We start from the raw sequence: 15,867 nt of genomic DNA on the forward strand, positions 1-15,867 counted from the left end.
TTATCCCCCAGCCTGCGATAGAAGGTCCCTCCTGATGGAAATCTCCCATGGGGGCCGTCGAGGAGGATAACTATAAGGTTCGAGAACCATACTCGGGCCAGCCAAAACGGGGCTATCAAGAGCAAACTGACCCCTTCCCGGCACACTCTATCTGGAACTCCCGGGAGCAGAGCGATCAAGGAGATGCATACAGACACGTCTGCACCATAGCGTCCTGCCCCAGCGATTTATGTATGAGACCAACGACATATTGTCTGTTCGAACTAGAACATGATGGCCTCTTAGATACGAGAGGAAGTACCTCTGAGCTAGAAGTACAGCCAACATCTCTAGGCATTTTATGTGCCAGGAAAGATGATGTTCTCTCCACAGTCCCCATGATGAGCCGTCTTTGTACACAGGACCCACACCTCGGGAATACTCTGAATACTGTGCTCGGTGCCCTGAAGCAGCTGGCAGACAGGGAACAAACAGACTGATTTTTCTACAAGCCTCCTTGGATGGAACGAACTCTGCAGGGCCGCAACAAACTTGGGTGAACACTGAGATGTGTGTTCGTTTGGAAACCAATGCACCCTGAAGTACCAAAGGCGGCAGGGTTAACAATTCGATTTTCTGAGGGCTCCTTGGAGGAGCGAATTCTCGTCGCTCCCCCTGGGGGGGGGGTCCGCCCACAGAGGCCTACGTTTGGCATCAGGACCTCTCTCCCAAAGCTTTCTTTGCGAGAATAACATTTCTCAGATCTGTTTTCTCTTTAGGAGGCTTCGGGCAAGGGTGCTGTTTTGACCCCCCAGGCTCTTTGAGGGGGGGCTCGAGCAGCAAGGGTTCTGCTGCTGTCTGTGGAAGGAGCTCAATGTTGATGGCTGGGGCTGCCCCCTGATAGCAGTGAGGGTTGAACCTCTGGAATGCGGCTGATTGTTGCTCAGCCCCCTGGAACCTCTCGACATCCGAATTGACCGAGCCACGGAAGGTGACAGCAGGGCATCAAGGAGTAAGCTCTTATCCTTCTCCTTGATGCCAGAGAGGTTTACCCAGAGTTGCCTCTTCGTAGCTACTAATGCTGCCATGGAGCGGCGATGACACGAGCCGTCTCCTTGGTAGTCTGGAGAGACAGGTCTGTGACCCCCTATACTTCAGAAGGCAGTCACGCAAAGGCGCTCCCCCATAGTGTTATCATTCAACGCAGCGTGAGTTCCCTCGAAAGGGAACAGAAAACACAGGATTTGGGGAAAATTTTATTTTCGAATTTTTTTATTTTATTCTTGAGGTCTATCAAACATGTGTAATGCATTTCCTTCCCCATCAATGGTATGAAATGAATACCCTGATAAATATGGATATCGAATGATATATAAAAAAAATTGCAATAATTTTTTTTGGGCCATATCACCCAGACTCAACTCAAATGCACCTCACAAAGATACAGTAATCCTCTTTATTCCACCATGTTTCTTCCTTCCTTCATTCCAAACAGTTCGTCCCTCCATCAGCTCCTCAAATCAGGATGAGGAGACAGTGATGCGAGGTGGAGATATCACTCTGAAGTGTGAAGCAGATGGGGTGCCCAGACCTGCCATATCATGGATGAAAGACGGTAGACCCCTGAGCACCGGCAGCAGGTTTCAAATACTTAATGAGGCCCAACTTTTACGCATCCAGGATGCTCAAGTGGCTGACACCGGACGATACACCTGTATCGCTGTCAATGTGGCAGGACAGGCTGACAGGAAATATGACGTCAATATTCATGGTAAGAAAAAAGTCAAAGTTTTCTTAATGTGTAGTTTCTGAGCCACTAGCATCACCAAATGGATTATTCTGAAAACTTTTCTCAATTTCCACTGGTCCTCCAAACGTTTAGGTGATGTTATTATTTGATCATTTTAACTATTTAAAAATATTTTATAATATTATCTTTTTATCATTTTATTATTTTAGTGTATCATTTTATTCTATTATTTATTACTATTTTAGAGTTAAATCAATTCAGCTGTAGCTGTTGTTCATAATACTAACAAAATTCAAACTAACTTTTCATATCTCTAGTAAAGTAATGTTACTTATTCCATATGTTTAGGTTTTTTGTTGTTGTTGTTGTCATTTATATATACTGACATTTTGTGTGCATTATCTATTCAGTTCCTCCCACCATCATTGGTCAGACGCAGATGCCTGAGAATGTGAGTGTTGTTGTGAAGAACCCGGTTGTTCTCACCTGTGAAGCTTCTGGAATGCCACCACCAGCTATCACGTGGCTTAAAGACGGCCAACAGATCAGCATGTCTAGCTCTGTTCGGGTCATTGCAGGTACCAACTCCTTTAATGAAGGCATTTGTCTTTCTCCAAAATGTCTACACCACTGAGTCTAGGTAAGGACCTCAGTACCAGTTAACAGACTTGGTTAACCAAGTGTAATAACTCAAGTAACAAGATAGCTTCAGTAAGCAGCCAAACACCACAGATCAGTGGGTAACTGAAAAGAAAAATAGCTAGACAGATGTTCTCATAAACTCTCCATTTTCGGCTTCCAGTGTAAACAGAGACTGATCCTCTGCTAGCAGCAAGTATGAGGTACATCCATCACTGTAACCTTAGACATCATAAACTTCCCGGAGGCCACCTGCATAAATGAACCACATTGTAAGGGAGTCTGTGCTGAGCTATTCTCAGACTGTCCGCCAGTATGCCACAAAGACATGGAGCTGGACAGAAAACAGGACCACAATATGTAAGATAGACACATTATTGATCACATATTCAGTCTGTAATATTGCCACTCCATAAATGATTAGAAGTGTTGCTAGCCTTATTGCCTGTATTGCAAAGTAGGGGTGGAACAAAATATCGATAGGGAAACATACAGTTGCCCTTCTCCATGCAATTCCAGAATCAATACGCTGGCGCCAAATATCGATATTATAATTAATAAAATAAGGCGCTCTAAATAGATTTCCCTGCTCCCAGCATCGCTACTTCATGGCTCCTCGAGGTGGCGCTCAACACATGAATGAGGGAAACGTGAACATAAGTTAACTAGCCTAAGAAAAAGAGGTTTTTAATGGGATGGCAGACAGCATTGTGAGTAAAATCATTGATGCCCCAGCCACGTTTAAGTCAAAAGTCTGGACACACTTCGGCTTTTATACCATAGATGGGACAAACAAAATCGACAAAGAGTACGCAATATACAAGAACTGCCTGGTAAAAGTAAAGTGCACAGGTAATACCATGAACATGCAAAGCCACTTGCAACGCCATCAGCCTGATCTCCTTGAAAATGTTTAATTTACTTAAAACGTTCAATTTAATTTACAGACTGAAAAACTTTTTGTGCTGTTTTCTAACAGTTTGGACTTGAATAAAGAGAGAAAACCTGCACTTAACCTTTCCACTGGCATTTTGTTTTCACAGTTAGACAGATATCATGATGTATCAATTAAGGATTGTCTAGAAATATATTGATTATCGCAGAATTGCTGTATTGTGATATTATTGATATCGTGAGCCATGTATCATGTATCGTATCATATCGTGAGTACACTGTGATTCCCACCCCTATTGCAAAGCTCATCCAAAGATTTACTGTATATCATTTCTGGCTGACCACAAACTCCTTTCCTCATTGTAAGAGAAAGGGACACCAGGGAAGGAAAGAGAATGACGTATTTGTTCAGGTGATCAGCTTAGCGCTCTCCTGGGGAGTGATAATTATTCGTTTAAAGAGTGAAAATGGGACGTTTGACTTGTGTTGATGGGTTAAGCTCTGTTTGAACAGCTGTTAACTTGAAGGTCTCCTGTTTCTTACCAAAACAATAGGGACATTTATGAAGCCTGTTTTTTCAAATACAAAGTGAAACTCAAAATTCGTTCTGCAGATGCATTTCTCCTCTGAGTAAATCTCAGGCTCTTTAGAATCTAAAATCTCAGGATTTATAGCTGATTAAGTAATTCCCTAAGAGAAGTACAAACGGCCTATCCTTTTAATTCAGTGTGCAGAAATGTGCAATTCATTCCATCATTCAGTCACCTGTGCTGTTACCAGTTACTCATATACCAGTTACCAGCATGGCAACTGATGAGTCTCATATATGTCTATAATAATCTCAGGAGGACGAGGCCTGCGTTTGATGCATGCTGCAAGTGAGGATGCTGGGAGATACACCTGCATCGTGTCCAACTCTGCTGGAGAGGAGCGGAAGAACTTCGACTTAAATGTCCTGGGTAACACAGCACTGTACATGAGTTTGGGTTGTTTTTTGTAGCTGTCTGTCTGTCTGCTCTTTACATAGGCAGCTAGCTTCTTGATTTGAAACAATCTTCACAGGCAACAACTCCGCAACAGTAGTACTTCTCACGAAAACTGACTAATACTCACAGATTATTCCAATAGAGTGCTAAGAGAATGACATATTTTAGTAGGCTGACCCAGAAGTTGGCATTACCCTGGTTCCCTTGAAAAAAGCCAATAGGATTTTACCATTGGGATTTGGATTATTGTAGAAAATAAGCTCTCTGACCAACACAAGTTTATGATACTTTCATGTTTTGTTCATCAAGATAATATTAACAAATGAACACAGCACTTTTTCAAGACACGTAAAAAACGTAGTGGATTTTGTCATTTAATAAACCATGAAAATATCTTGAGCTTGACTCAACAGTTTGTGTCTAAATTTTGTGTCAAGTTTGTGACTAAAATTTACAACAAACAAGCGTTCGACTCAAAGCTTGCTACCCTAACAGCTCAATATATGGAGCAATTTTTTTATTTTTGTTCTGAATACAGCTATATTTAAACCATTTTCCTTGACTATGTCTACAGTCTTGGATGGAAATTTTCACTGGTTTCATTCTGGGATTGGCTTTTTATCCATGGATACATGCAAAAACAAAACAAGGAGCATAGTTTAGAGGTTAGCATAGTTTTGTTACTTACCAAGCAAGCTTTCAGTCAGGAGCGCACATGTGACACTTAACATGTTGTTTAGGAATATCACTAGACTTTGAAATGTTTATTTTCATCTTTATTCTGTCAACTTCAGTGCCGCCCAGCATTGTGAACGAGGGCACAGTGGAGGATTTGAAAGTGAAGGAAAAACAGAACATCATTTTGGCCTGTGAGGTCACCGGTAAGTGACACAGATTACAATATTGGCTTCTGTCCTGATCTCTTACCTCTGATTAACCAATTTTTTGGGTTGTCTAGGTAATCCAGTTCCAGAGATCACGTGGCTGAAGGATGGGCAACCATTGACTAGTGATGCAAGGCTGCAGGTGATGTCAAATGGGCGTTTCCTGCAGATCAGTGGATCGCAAGTGCCCGACACAGGCAGGTATAGCTGTCTGGCCTCTAACAACGCTGGAGACAGGAGCAGACACTTCAACCTCAATGTGTTAGGTATGTTTGGATGGGGGGAGTTGAAATGTCTCTTTGTAGTCTTGTGTGTGTACTTATTTATGTTTCCGTTCCCAGTTTCTCCCACCATCGCTGGTTCTGGTCCAGAAGGTTCAGCTGAAGACGTTACTGTGACACTGAATAGTCCTACATCTCTTGTTTGCGAAGCCCAGTCATACCCCCCTGCCATCATCACCTGGCTCAAAGATGGCACACCCTTTGAATCCAGCCGCACCGTCAGGGTACTTCCAGGTCAGAGATCTTTGTGGATTTGTAGCATAAAATAATTCAGATGTTCATATCTAACATTTGTTATGCGACCAGCTCGCTTACTACTGTATCTTGTGACAGGTGGTCGCACTTTACAGATCTTGAATGCTAAAGAAGAGGATGCTGGGAGATATACATGTGTGGCGACTAACGAGGCTGGAGAGACACTGAAGAACTATGAGGTGAAAGTTTTCGGTGCGTGTGAGAAATGAGCTACATCGCCACCTTTTGGTGTAGAGGAATATAACACTCTTTGTGTGTCAGTTATCTGTACCTATTTATATAATGTTCCTTTCTTGCAGTCCCTCCAGTTATCAATAAAAATGACATCCCAGGAGAGAGTCTGGCCCCTAAAGAGGTGAAAATTAAAGTTAACAACACCCTTACACTGGAGTGTGAAGCTCAGGCTATCCCAACACCTACGCTTGTGTGGTACAAGGATGGCCAGGTGAGAAATACATACATACATAGATACAGTATATGACAAAACTATGCAGTTTTTCACTCCTATGAGAATTTATTTGGAGTTCTGAGTTTTCACTCCACTGTGTTTCTCTCTCTGCAGATCCTGAAAGCAGATGGTCACCTCAGTATCACAGCAAACGGTCGTATAGTTCAGATTAAACACACTCAAGTGTCCGATACAGGTCGTTACACCTGTGTAGCCACCAACATCGCTGGAGAGGATGAGAAGGACTTTGATGTAAATATACAAGGTGAAAAGGGTTTTACAAGTTCAGAATGCAGAATTAAATATACACTATATGTACACTACCATTCAAAAGTTTGGGGTCAATATTATTTTTTTAATTTTTTCATGCCTTAAAATAGCTTGAATGTAACTCCACACCCTTGCCTCATTTAGTAAACTAGGTTCTATGAATATGAAAATTAGCCCCACCTCAACTCACTCATACCAGCTCAAAGATCCACTCGTTGGCGATCACACGTTGTCGTGATTGGTTACAAGGTAGTTTGTGACGTCAGAAACACCACCGATTTCAAACTGCGTTTTTGAGACTGTTTTTGGTTCACTTCAGTTTTAAGGAGAAAATAATGCAATGGTGTTAACTTGTGAATTTGCATATGGTTTGTCTTAAACCATATTAAAAAGACCACATAGACATATAAACAACATTAAAAGCTTGATATTCACCATAGGGGGGCTTTAAAATACTTTTCCAGCAATGGTACATTTAATTCATTAACAGTAAAGACATGTAAAATGTTACAAATTTCTCTTTCAAATTGTTCAAAATACTGCTGTTCTTTTGAATGTTCTAATCATCAAAGAATCCTGAATGTTTCTGAATGAGCACCAAATCAGCATATATAATGATTCCTTAAGGATCATGTGACATTGAAGTCTGAAGTAATGGCTGCTGAAAATTCAGCTTGCTATCACAGGAATATGAGGAATGATCATAAGAGACTTTTTTCAAAAGAACGTTTGAGAAACACCAACTTTAAGGAGTATGACTGCCCCTAGTGGCTGCTTAATGTATTATGTCTGGATCTCGTTTTCAGCTTGTTTTAAACTTTTTATCTGTGGATTTTGTGCAATTATCTTCAGGCTTTATCCCTGTTTATAATACTTAAATCCTGTCTGTGTCTCAGTTCCCCCAAGTTTCCAAGGCTTTGGAGACTCTGACTCTGGCCCTGGTAATAATGGAGACGTGAAGGATGTGATTCTTAATAATCCCTTCTCCCTGTACTGTGAGACCAATGCCGTCCCCCCTCCTGTACTCACTTGGTACAAAGATGGGCACCTGCTGGCCTCTAATGATAAAATACTCATTTTTCCTGGTGAGAGGCTGCATTGCAACTTTTTGATTTTATCATGGAAAAATAATTTGTTAAATATGTTGATACTTGGATACTATGTTCTGTATGAGTAAACAAGAATTTCACTTGTTTTTTTGTTTTTTTTTAACATTATTTCTCACACAGGCGGAAGAGTCCTCCAGATCCCTCGAGCTCAAGCAAAGGATTCTGGGAGATACACTTGTGTTGCTGTGAATGAGGCTGGAGAAGACTCAATCCAATATGATGTCAGAGTGTTGTGTGAGTCCAACCTGAGTGTTTACCTTTTTTTAAATGCTAAACATTATAAGGGCAACAACTGAAAGTATTGTGTCTTTTTTTGTCTGTGCACTTGGATTTTGATAGTGCCACCCTCGATTCGTGGAGCTGATAGTGACCTGCCTGATGAGGTCACAGTGCTGGTTAATAAGACCACATTACTGGAGTGTCAGGTGGATGGAAGTCCCACTCCTAAAATTAGCTGGATCAAAGACAGTCAACCCCTCACCTCGGACAACACACACAGACTTCTGTCCAATGGCAGGACACTGCAGGTGAGAGACTAATCAACTGTGATGCAACAGTGAACAGTGACAATTTTTTATATATACATAATATTGAAGTTATTTTTAATGTATATCAAATATTTACATATTTTTTGTTTTATAGATTTTGAATGCACAGGTGACAAATACAGGACGCTATGTCTGTGTGGCTCAAAACTTTGCTGGAACAGCAGAGAAATCCTTCAACCTCCATGTGCATGGTGAGTCTATCTTTGAGTGAGACATTTGTCTTAAGTCTCTGTACTGCTCCTAGGGGTGTACTGCTGTTTGTGTTGTTGTGTTTTAATTTACATTTGCATTTATACATCTGGCAGACACTTTAGTCAAAAGTAACTTGCATTGCATTTAAGTTATGCTTTTTATCAGTTCATGCATTACCTGTGAATTAAACCCATGATGTTGCGGGTGTTAGTGCCATACTCTACTGTTTGAGCTTCACTCTTTACTCTTATAACTGATTATTGGTGATATCATGTTTGTTTGTGTTTGTTGTCAGTGTCTCCCTCTATTGTGGGCATCAGAGAGGAGAATGTGACTGTGGTGGTGAATAATTTCATATCTCTAAACTGTGAGGCCACTGGACTCCCACCTCCCACCCTCAGCTGGTTCAAAGACGGGAGACCTGTACAGGCCAGCACCAACGCACTCATAATGCCTGGTACACATGCTTACTGCCAAATTATAGAGGGACTACATAGTGTTCACTGGATACATATTACACATAAATCTCTCTTCCTCCACTCGACCTCTTCCTCTCTTTCTCTGTCTAGGTGGTCGTACTCTCCAGATCCTGAAAGCAAAGATGTCTGACGGTGGGAAATACAGCTGTGTGGCCATGAACCCAGCAGGAGAAGCCCAAAAAATTATTTATCTTACAGTATATGGTATGTAGTATGTACAGTATGTACAGTTTTTTTTAGTGTTTTATATTTGCTTGTTATAAAACTGGAGTAAAGCATGTGTCTACCAAAAATATTTGGTGAAGTATGGCTGACAATCTTTGTTTTAATATGACTAACAACATTTTTAATATTTCAACATTTCTGGGAAGTCACTGATCTAAATGACTGGTATCTGGTTTCCCAGTCCCCCCCAGTATCAGACACAGCAGTGGGGATCTTCCAGTGGTGTTAAATGTACTGGTGGGCAAATCTGTTACTTTGGAGTGTGAATCTAATGCAGTGCCTCCTCCCATCATTACCTGGTACAAGAATGGACGGCCCATCACTGAGACTGCCAATCTGCGCATACTGGCTGATGGACAAATGCTGGAACTGAGAGAAACAGAGGTGTGTGTGAGAAAATTAGCTGGTGCTTTGGATGAAGGGAAGTGGATGTATGATTTTGGTAGTGATAAAATGAGTGAAAAAATATAATAGGCCAGTCAGCAGCCACCTAGCAACCAATTCATGGTGGTGAATTTTGTATTGCACATGCATTTACTCACATTTACTTCATAAAATAAAATAAAATGTTTTGTTTCAAGACATTTAAATCACTCTTTCTCTCTCAGTTGTCAGATACTGGGCAGTATGTCTGTAAGGCCACAAATGTAGCAGGTCAAGTGGACAAGAACTTCCATCTCAACATACATGGTGAGAAACAGGAACGGCAATATATATATATATATACTTAAAAGTGTGTGTGTGTGTGTGTGTGTGTGTATATACATATATATATATATATATATATATATATATATATACAGTGCTATGCATAAGTTTAGACACCCATACTAAAGTTGACTAAAAAGAGGAATAAAAAATCATCTTTTGGAAACTGAACTTAATGCCTTAATTTAAAAAATTAGGAAAAATCCAACCTTTAAGGACACCTATTTTCTTTGTGAATGAATAATGTATCGTAAATAAATAAATGTTCTTCCTTAAAATACAGGGTGCATAAGTTTGGACACCCCTATGTTAAATTCCCATAGAGGCAGGCAGATTTTTATTTTTAAGTATTTTTTTTAGGATACTATGCATCCTGATAAAGTTCCCTTGGCCTTTGGAATTAAAATAGCCCCACATCATCACATAGCCTTCACCATACCTAGAGATTGGCATGGTTTTATTTCAGTTAGCCTAATAGCTAGTTTGATTTGCATTGAGAGATGATCTTATGGAAAGTACCCCATGCCAATATGGTTGGTGTATAATGTTTTTCCATTTATTTGATCAATTAATATTCAAATAAATGAATTAATGATTAAATTATAAAAAAATGTATTATATGCCAATTTTAATATAACATTTTAATTTGTAATTTATTCCTGTGATGGCAAAGCGGAATTTTCAGCAGCCATTACTCCAGTCTTCAGTGTCGCATGACTCTAATTTGGTGCTCAAGAAACATTTCTTAATATCTTGTTGAAAAGATTAAAAAAAAAAAACCTCTTATTTATTGTGGGTCATGTTATATTAAGTATGATATAGAGGTCTGCACGGGATTGTTTTTTTTTGTCCGCTCCCGCTTAAAATTCACACTGTGTTTGCCCGCTATCTGCTTAGAATAAGTTTCTTCCCGACCCGACTGATCCTGCTGAATTTAGATCTCGTTTTTAGAACCTCACATTTAAATTTCCCCTAAAAATAGAGAGAGTGATTGGGGATAACAAATATGAAATGTTGGCTTTACAAGAATTTTATTTGGTATTTTTATTTGCTTTATCATGATACAGATTTCTTTTACCATATTTTACTGTCAACACAGTAAAAAAAAAGTCAGAGAAAAATAGGCTAAATTAAATACTAAATTATAAGCCAAAAATATGAATAAATGAAAACTGTTGGCTTACTAGCTATGATGCAAATGAATTTAAAAAACAAACAAGCATCCATGCAAGAACAGAATATCGCTGACGGACGATGGTTTCAGTAGCCTACATATCTCCAAAATCTGACCACAAAGGCTGAATGTTCTCTCTGAAGCTGCGCTCGTAGCAGGGATGCAAAGAACACATCTTCCCAGGTTGCTCAGGGCAGGGAACTTGATACTGTGTGAACACCACCACTGTAAAAAAAAAAAAAATTTACTTTCAAGTGAAGTGCGGACACGCTGTTGTCAAAGGATGTTGGCGGCCGGGCCGCCCACTCCCATCCAAAGTACACCAGTAGAGTTACTGACTTTGGCCACTGTCTTTCAATCGGATATTAAATCCTGCGCCCAGGAAATCTGATTGGGTCCCGCGAAGACCTCTACTATTACAGCATAGAGCTACAATTATGGTGTTCTTCACACTTTGACATTATGACATGCAGTTCCCCCCCGGCTGGACGGCCCAGCAGTGGAGCGTGTGGTGGAAACCATCAGTAATCCTGTCACCTTCGCCTGTGATGCTTCAGGGATCCCTCCTCCCTCGCTCACCTGGTTGAAGAACGGCAGAGTGATTGGTGAGATAGATGATCTACAGATCACTTAAGCTTTACATTTCACATTTTAAAGTGAAATCATGCTCGTTTTTATTGTATTTCTAGAGAATTCAGAGTCTGTGGATATGCATATCCTGTCCGGGGGCAGTAAGCTGCAGATTGCCCGCTCACAGTTATCTGACAGCGGCACTTACACCTGTTTGGCGTCCAATGTGGAGGGCAAGGCCCGCAAAAACTACCATCTTACAATACAAGGTACAGAAGCATTTATTAAACAAACATGCATCTAGTAGTTTTACCAAATTACCATCTGTATTGTCTGTTCTTCAGTCCCACCAATCATTGTAGGATCTGAGTTACCTAGTGAGATGAGTGTTCTGCTGAATGACAGCATCCAGCTCGTGTGCCGTGCTGAAGGAACTCCAACCCCTGAGATCCAGTGGCTGAAGAATGGAAAGACACTTAGCAGAACTGCCCAGAAGAACATCAAGTGAGAGCATTGTTAGATTTTTGTGCGATTATGCTGTAAAACTATCCAGTGTATTCTCTGCATAGTACTTTTGTATAATGATTCTCTTGTTAATGAGACAATACAAGTCATAAGGGTAAACATAAGTCAACCTTTCCTCAGAATTAGCACGGATGGCAGCACACTGACTGTGACAGCCATCCACACATCCGACAGTGGAAAATACACATGTGTGGCCACCAATCAGGCTGGAGAGGAAGACCGAATATTCAGCCTGAATGTATATGGTGAGTTGTATCTTTACATGTGTGTGAGAAGTGGAACAAAATTTTTCACTACACAGCAGTAGTATTTTTTCCAGACATTTGATAGCTGCATGTCCTGTTCCCAGTTCCTCCTCTTATCCAGGGGAACGGACCTGCTGCCAAGGAACTGACCGCGGTGCTGGACAGCTCAATAAATATAGAGTGTGTAGCTAGTGGTTCTCCACCTCCACAGCTCAACTGGCTAAAGAACAGTCTGCCGCTTCCAATATCGTCTCAGATCCGCCTGCTGTCTGCTGGCCAGGTCCTCCGGTAAGAGATCTAACATGTTTAAATCATGATGATCGCAGGGTGGGAAATAATTTTTTTGCATCTAAACCACACTTTGCGTAATTTCTTTAAATTTGAGATGAAGGCTTACATTTTACAAGCTATTTTTATTTCAAATATATAAAATTAATGATTTTATCATTTAATATTTATTTTAGTATTATTTATATAGTATTATAGTATATATTAATTTGAGTTACCGAGTAGCTTTTACTTTTATATTTTCATGTGCTTTTGTCTTTTTTTTGTATCTTTTTATTTTATTTTATTTTTTTAGTATTTTAGTACTACTTGTCTTAAAGGGATAGTTTACCTAAAATGAAAATTCTGTCATCTTTTAATCACCCTCATGTTGTTCCAGACCTGTTATACTTTCATTCATCTTTAGAACACAAATGAAGATTTTTTTTATTAAATCTGAGCCAGTTCTGTTATTTGTGAATAAAAGCCTAAATTAAATCTGTTCAGTGGATAAAGCGATCGTGTCTCTTCAGAAAATTTGGACTAACCGCTCAATTCATCTAGATCAGTTTTATGATCTCTTTATAAACTTAAGCGTCAAAGTGGTAGTTGCGTAGCTGTCAATGGAGGGACAGGAATCGCTCAGATTTCATTTTAAATCTCTTCATTTGTGTTCCGAAGATGAATAAAAGTCTTATGGGTTTGGAACGACATGAGGGGGAGTAATTCATGACAGAATTTTCATTTGTGGGTAAACTAAATCTTTAAACCTAATTAAGTTAGTTGCCAAGGCAATATTTTTAATTTCTAAGTTTACGTTTGTTATGTAATATTTATTAACGTTAATATTGCGTATATATATATATATATATATATATATATATATATATAAATATTATTTATTATATATATATATATATATATATATATATATATATTTATTATATAATATATATTGGAATTCCACTCTTGCACAATGTACCAAAACTTCAACTGAGTTAAAAAATAACCCATTTCTTTATTTTATTCTTATTGAATACATAGTCCAGCTGTAGTTACGTACAGTGGTAGGTAGATAAGGCACTTATCGGACATGTACCCGCATTTTGCTAGTGGCAGGTGTTCATATCCCGCTATGAATGGAGCTGATGGCATGATTCATATCACTAAATGCTTGGCATCTGATTGTCATTTTTGGTGTTAGCATTGCTCGTGCACAGGTTTCAGATGGTGGGAGCTATACTTGTGTGGCCTCCAACAGAGCTGGAGTGGACAACAGACACTACAACCTTCAGGTGTATGGTGAGTTAACTTGCATGTGCATTTCAGAGATAAAATGTAGAAATATGATAATGCCATGAAGTAATAAACCCATACATTTACTGTGTCATTTTTCTCAGTTCCTCCCAGTTTGGACGGGGCGGGCAGCACAGAAGAAGTAACAGTTGTGAGAGGAAATACGGCCTCTTTCGTATGCATTTCAGATGGGACGCCCACTCCAACTATTACTTGGCTAAGAAATGGTGCAGCAGTGCATAAAGATGCTCATCTGTTACTCCTCAACCAAAACACCACCCTGCAGATTTCCCATGCAAGCATCAACCACACCGGGCGCTACACCTGTACTGCACATAATCAGGCTGGAGACGCAAGCCGCCACTTCAGCCTCAAAGTACTGGGTGAGAGAAAGTACTACAAAATAAAACAAGACCAAAGTGACTCCTTCTGTCACAGACTCATTGACATCTATCTCCTCTCTCAGACCCACCACGGATCAATGGCTCTGGTGTGCCTGCTGAGGTCTCTGTGGTTGTGAATCATGTCTTGGAGCTGGTTTGTGAGGCTGACGGCATACCTTTACCAACACTGACCTGGTTGAAGGATGGCCGACCGCTGCCTCAGACAGAGAGCATACGGCTTCTCAGAGATGGAGAGGTGCTCAGAGTTGCTTCTGCTCAGGTAAAAACTACAAATGTGGTGTCAAAATGGGTAGTAGCATTCTTGTTCCTATCTTTTCTCCCATGCTGCTCAATGTGGATCAAGCGTGACATGTTCCTAAATCATGTTGTGTTTTCTACCATGTTTGTACAGGTGGAGAACACTGGAAGATACACCTGTTTGGCCACCAGCCCTGCTGGAGATGATGATAAAGAGTTTCTAGTCAGAGTACATGGTGAGTCTTAAAAGCAATTACAAAGTTTCCCATCATATTAACATAAAATGTCACCTCATTTACAGTAATTTGCCAAACGACAATTTTTTCCAACAGTGCCACCCAACATCGCTGGAGACAGAGGTGTGCAAGATGTGTCTGTCCTGCAAAACAGACAGGTGACCCTTGAATGTAAATCAGATGCAGTTCCACCTCCAACTCTCACTTGGCTTATAGATGGAGCACCACTGAAGGTATCCAATGAAAACAGTATTTTTTATTTTTAGAGGTTTTCCTTTTTATTCAAGTATTGAATGTGGTTAAGTGACTATTTAGTTATATAATTTTTTTCCCCCATTCTTCTATAGATTTGATCATTTTCAGCTGCCATTACTCCAGTCTTTAGTGTCACACGATCCTTCAGAAATCATTGCAACATGCTGATTTGGTGCTCAAGAAACATTTATTTGTTATCTATGTTGAAACCAAACGTGCTGTTTCAAAAGAACAGTAAATATATGAAATAGAAATCTTTTGAAACATTATAAATGTTTTTACTGTCACTTTTGATCAATTTCATGCATCCTTGCTAAACAAAAGTATTAATTTCTTCTTTTTTTAATCTGACACAAAATCAGTTATGAATATAAATGTATATAAATTCATGTAGCTAAATAGCTTTTACAATGTTTTCTCCAGATGTCTCCACGAGTGCGTGTTTTGTCCAGCGGTCGTTACCTGCAGATCAATAATGCAGAGCTGAGAGATGGTGCCCAATACACTTGTGTGGCCAGCAATGTTGCTGGAGAAACCAGACGCCACTTCAACCTTAGTGTCAATGGTGACCAGCAATTTCTATACACGTTAAGGCACCTGTGTTCCTGAGGAAAATATTGTGGGCTAATTTAAACATTCTCTCTTCAGTCCCTCCCACAATAAAGGATGGTCCTCAGTCTGTGTTGGTTCATATTAATCAACCAGTGGTTCTGGAGTGTGTTGTGGATGGAGTACCCACCCCACGCATTACCTGGAGGAAGCATGGATCCATCCTGGCAGGAAACAACCCCAGGTCAGCAGCACAGATCACTTCAAAGCATTTCAAAACTCTCAATTTTGTTCATGGGAAATAACAAACGCCCTATACGTTTAGATACAGGTTTGGTGAGGATGGTTCACTCCACATCTTCTCAGCCCAGGTGACCGATACGGGCCGCTACCTTTGCATGGCCACCAACCAGGCGGGAACAGAACGCAAGAGAGTAGATCTTCAGGTTTATGGTAAGTCTT

At 40.1% G+C, this 15,867-nt stretch overlaps 1 protein-coding gene across 6 annotated transcripts in view; it reads left to right on the forward strand.

Annotated features, from left to right (window-relative positions):
• Window positions 1-15,867, forward strand: part of hmcn1 (hemicentin 1) — a 116,537-nt gene that overhangs the window by 78,932 nt on the left and 21,738 nt on the right. For all 6 annotated transcript variants that reach the window (XM_081377750.1, XM_081377753.1, XM_081377752.1 and 3 more), the window contains exons 45-74: window positions 1,475-1,750; window positions 2,140-2,307; window positions 4,108-4,221; window positions 5,043-5,129; window positions 5,207-5,398; window positions 5,474-5,647; window positions 5,747-5,860; window positions 5,968-6,113; window positions 6,231-6,381; window positions 7,283-7,471; window positions 7,616-7,729; window positions 7,835-8,022; window positions 8,138-8,234; window positions 8,531-8,692; window positions 8,805-8,918; window positions 9,121-9,323; window positions 9,548-9,629; window positions 11,295-11,426; window positions 11,511-11,660; window positions 11,736-11,895; window positions 12,037-12,161; window positions 12,266-12,449; window positions 13,633-13,730; window positions 13,829-14,107; window positions 14,191-14,387; window positions 14,520-14,601; window positions 14,698-14,834; window positions 15,280-15,421; window positions 15,505-15,649; window positions 15,731-15,858. In XM_081377750.1, the coding sequence (XP_081233876.1) occupies window positions 1,475-1,750; window positions 2,140-2,307; window positions 4,108-4,221; window positions 5,043-5,129; window positions 5,207-5,398; window positions 5,474-5,647; window positions 5,747-5,860; window positions 5,968-6,113; window positions 6,231-6,381; window positions 7,283-7,471; window positions 7,616-7,729; window positions 7,835-8,022; window positions 8,138-8,234; window positions 8,531-8,692; window positions 8,805-8,918; window positions 9,121-9,323; window positions 9,548-9,629; window positions 11,295-11,426; window positions 11,511-11,660; window positions 11,736-11,895; window positions 12,037-12,161; window positions 12,266-12,449; window positions 13,633-13,730; window positions 13,829-14,107; window positions 14,191-14,387; window positions 14,520-14,601; window positions 14,698-14,834; window positions 15,280-15,421; window positions 15,505-15,649; window positions 15,731-15,858 (4,530 nt within the window). The remainder of the gene's footprint in view (window positions 1-1,474; window positions 1,751-2,139; window positions 2,308-4,107; window positions 4,222-5,042; window positions 5,130-5,206; window positions 5,399-5,473; window positions 5,648-5,746; window positions 5,861-5,967; window positions 6,114-6,230; window positions 6,382-7,282; window positions 7,472-7,615; window positions 7,730-7,834; window positions 8,023-8,137; window positions 8,235-8,530; window positions 8,693-8,804; window positions 8,919-9,120; window positions 9,324-9,547; window positions 9,630-11,294; window positions 11,427-11,510; window positions 11,661-11,735; window positions 11,896-12,036; window positions 12,162-12,265; window positions 12,450-13,632; window positions 13,731-13,828; window positions 14,108-14,190; window positions 14,388-14,519; window positions 14,602-14,697; window positions 14,835-15,279; window positions 15,422-15,504; window positions 15,650-15,730; window positions 15,859-15,867) is intronic.

Source organism: Scardinius erythrophthalmus (assembly GCF_964197995.2).
Source record: "Scardinius erythrophthalmus genome assembly, chromosome: 11".
In the NCBI taxonomy this organism is placed as follows: Eukaryota; Metazoa; Chordata; class Actinopteri; order Cypriniformes; family Leuciscidae; genus Scardinius; species Scardinius erythrophthalmus.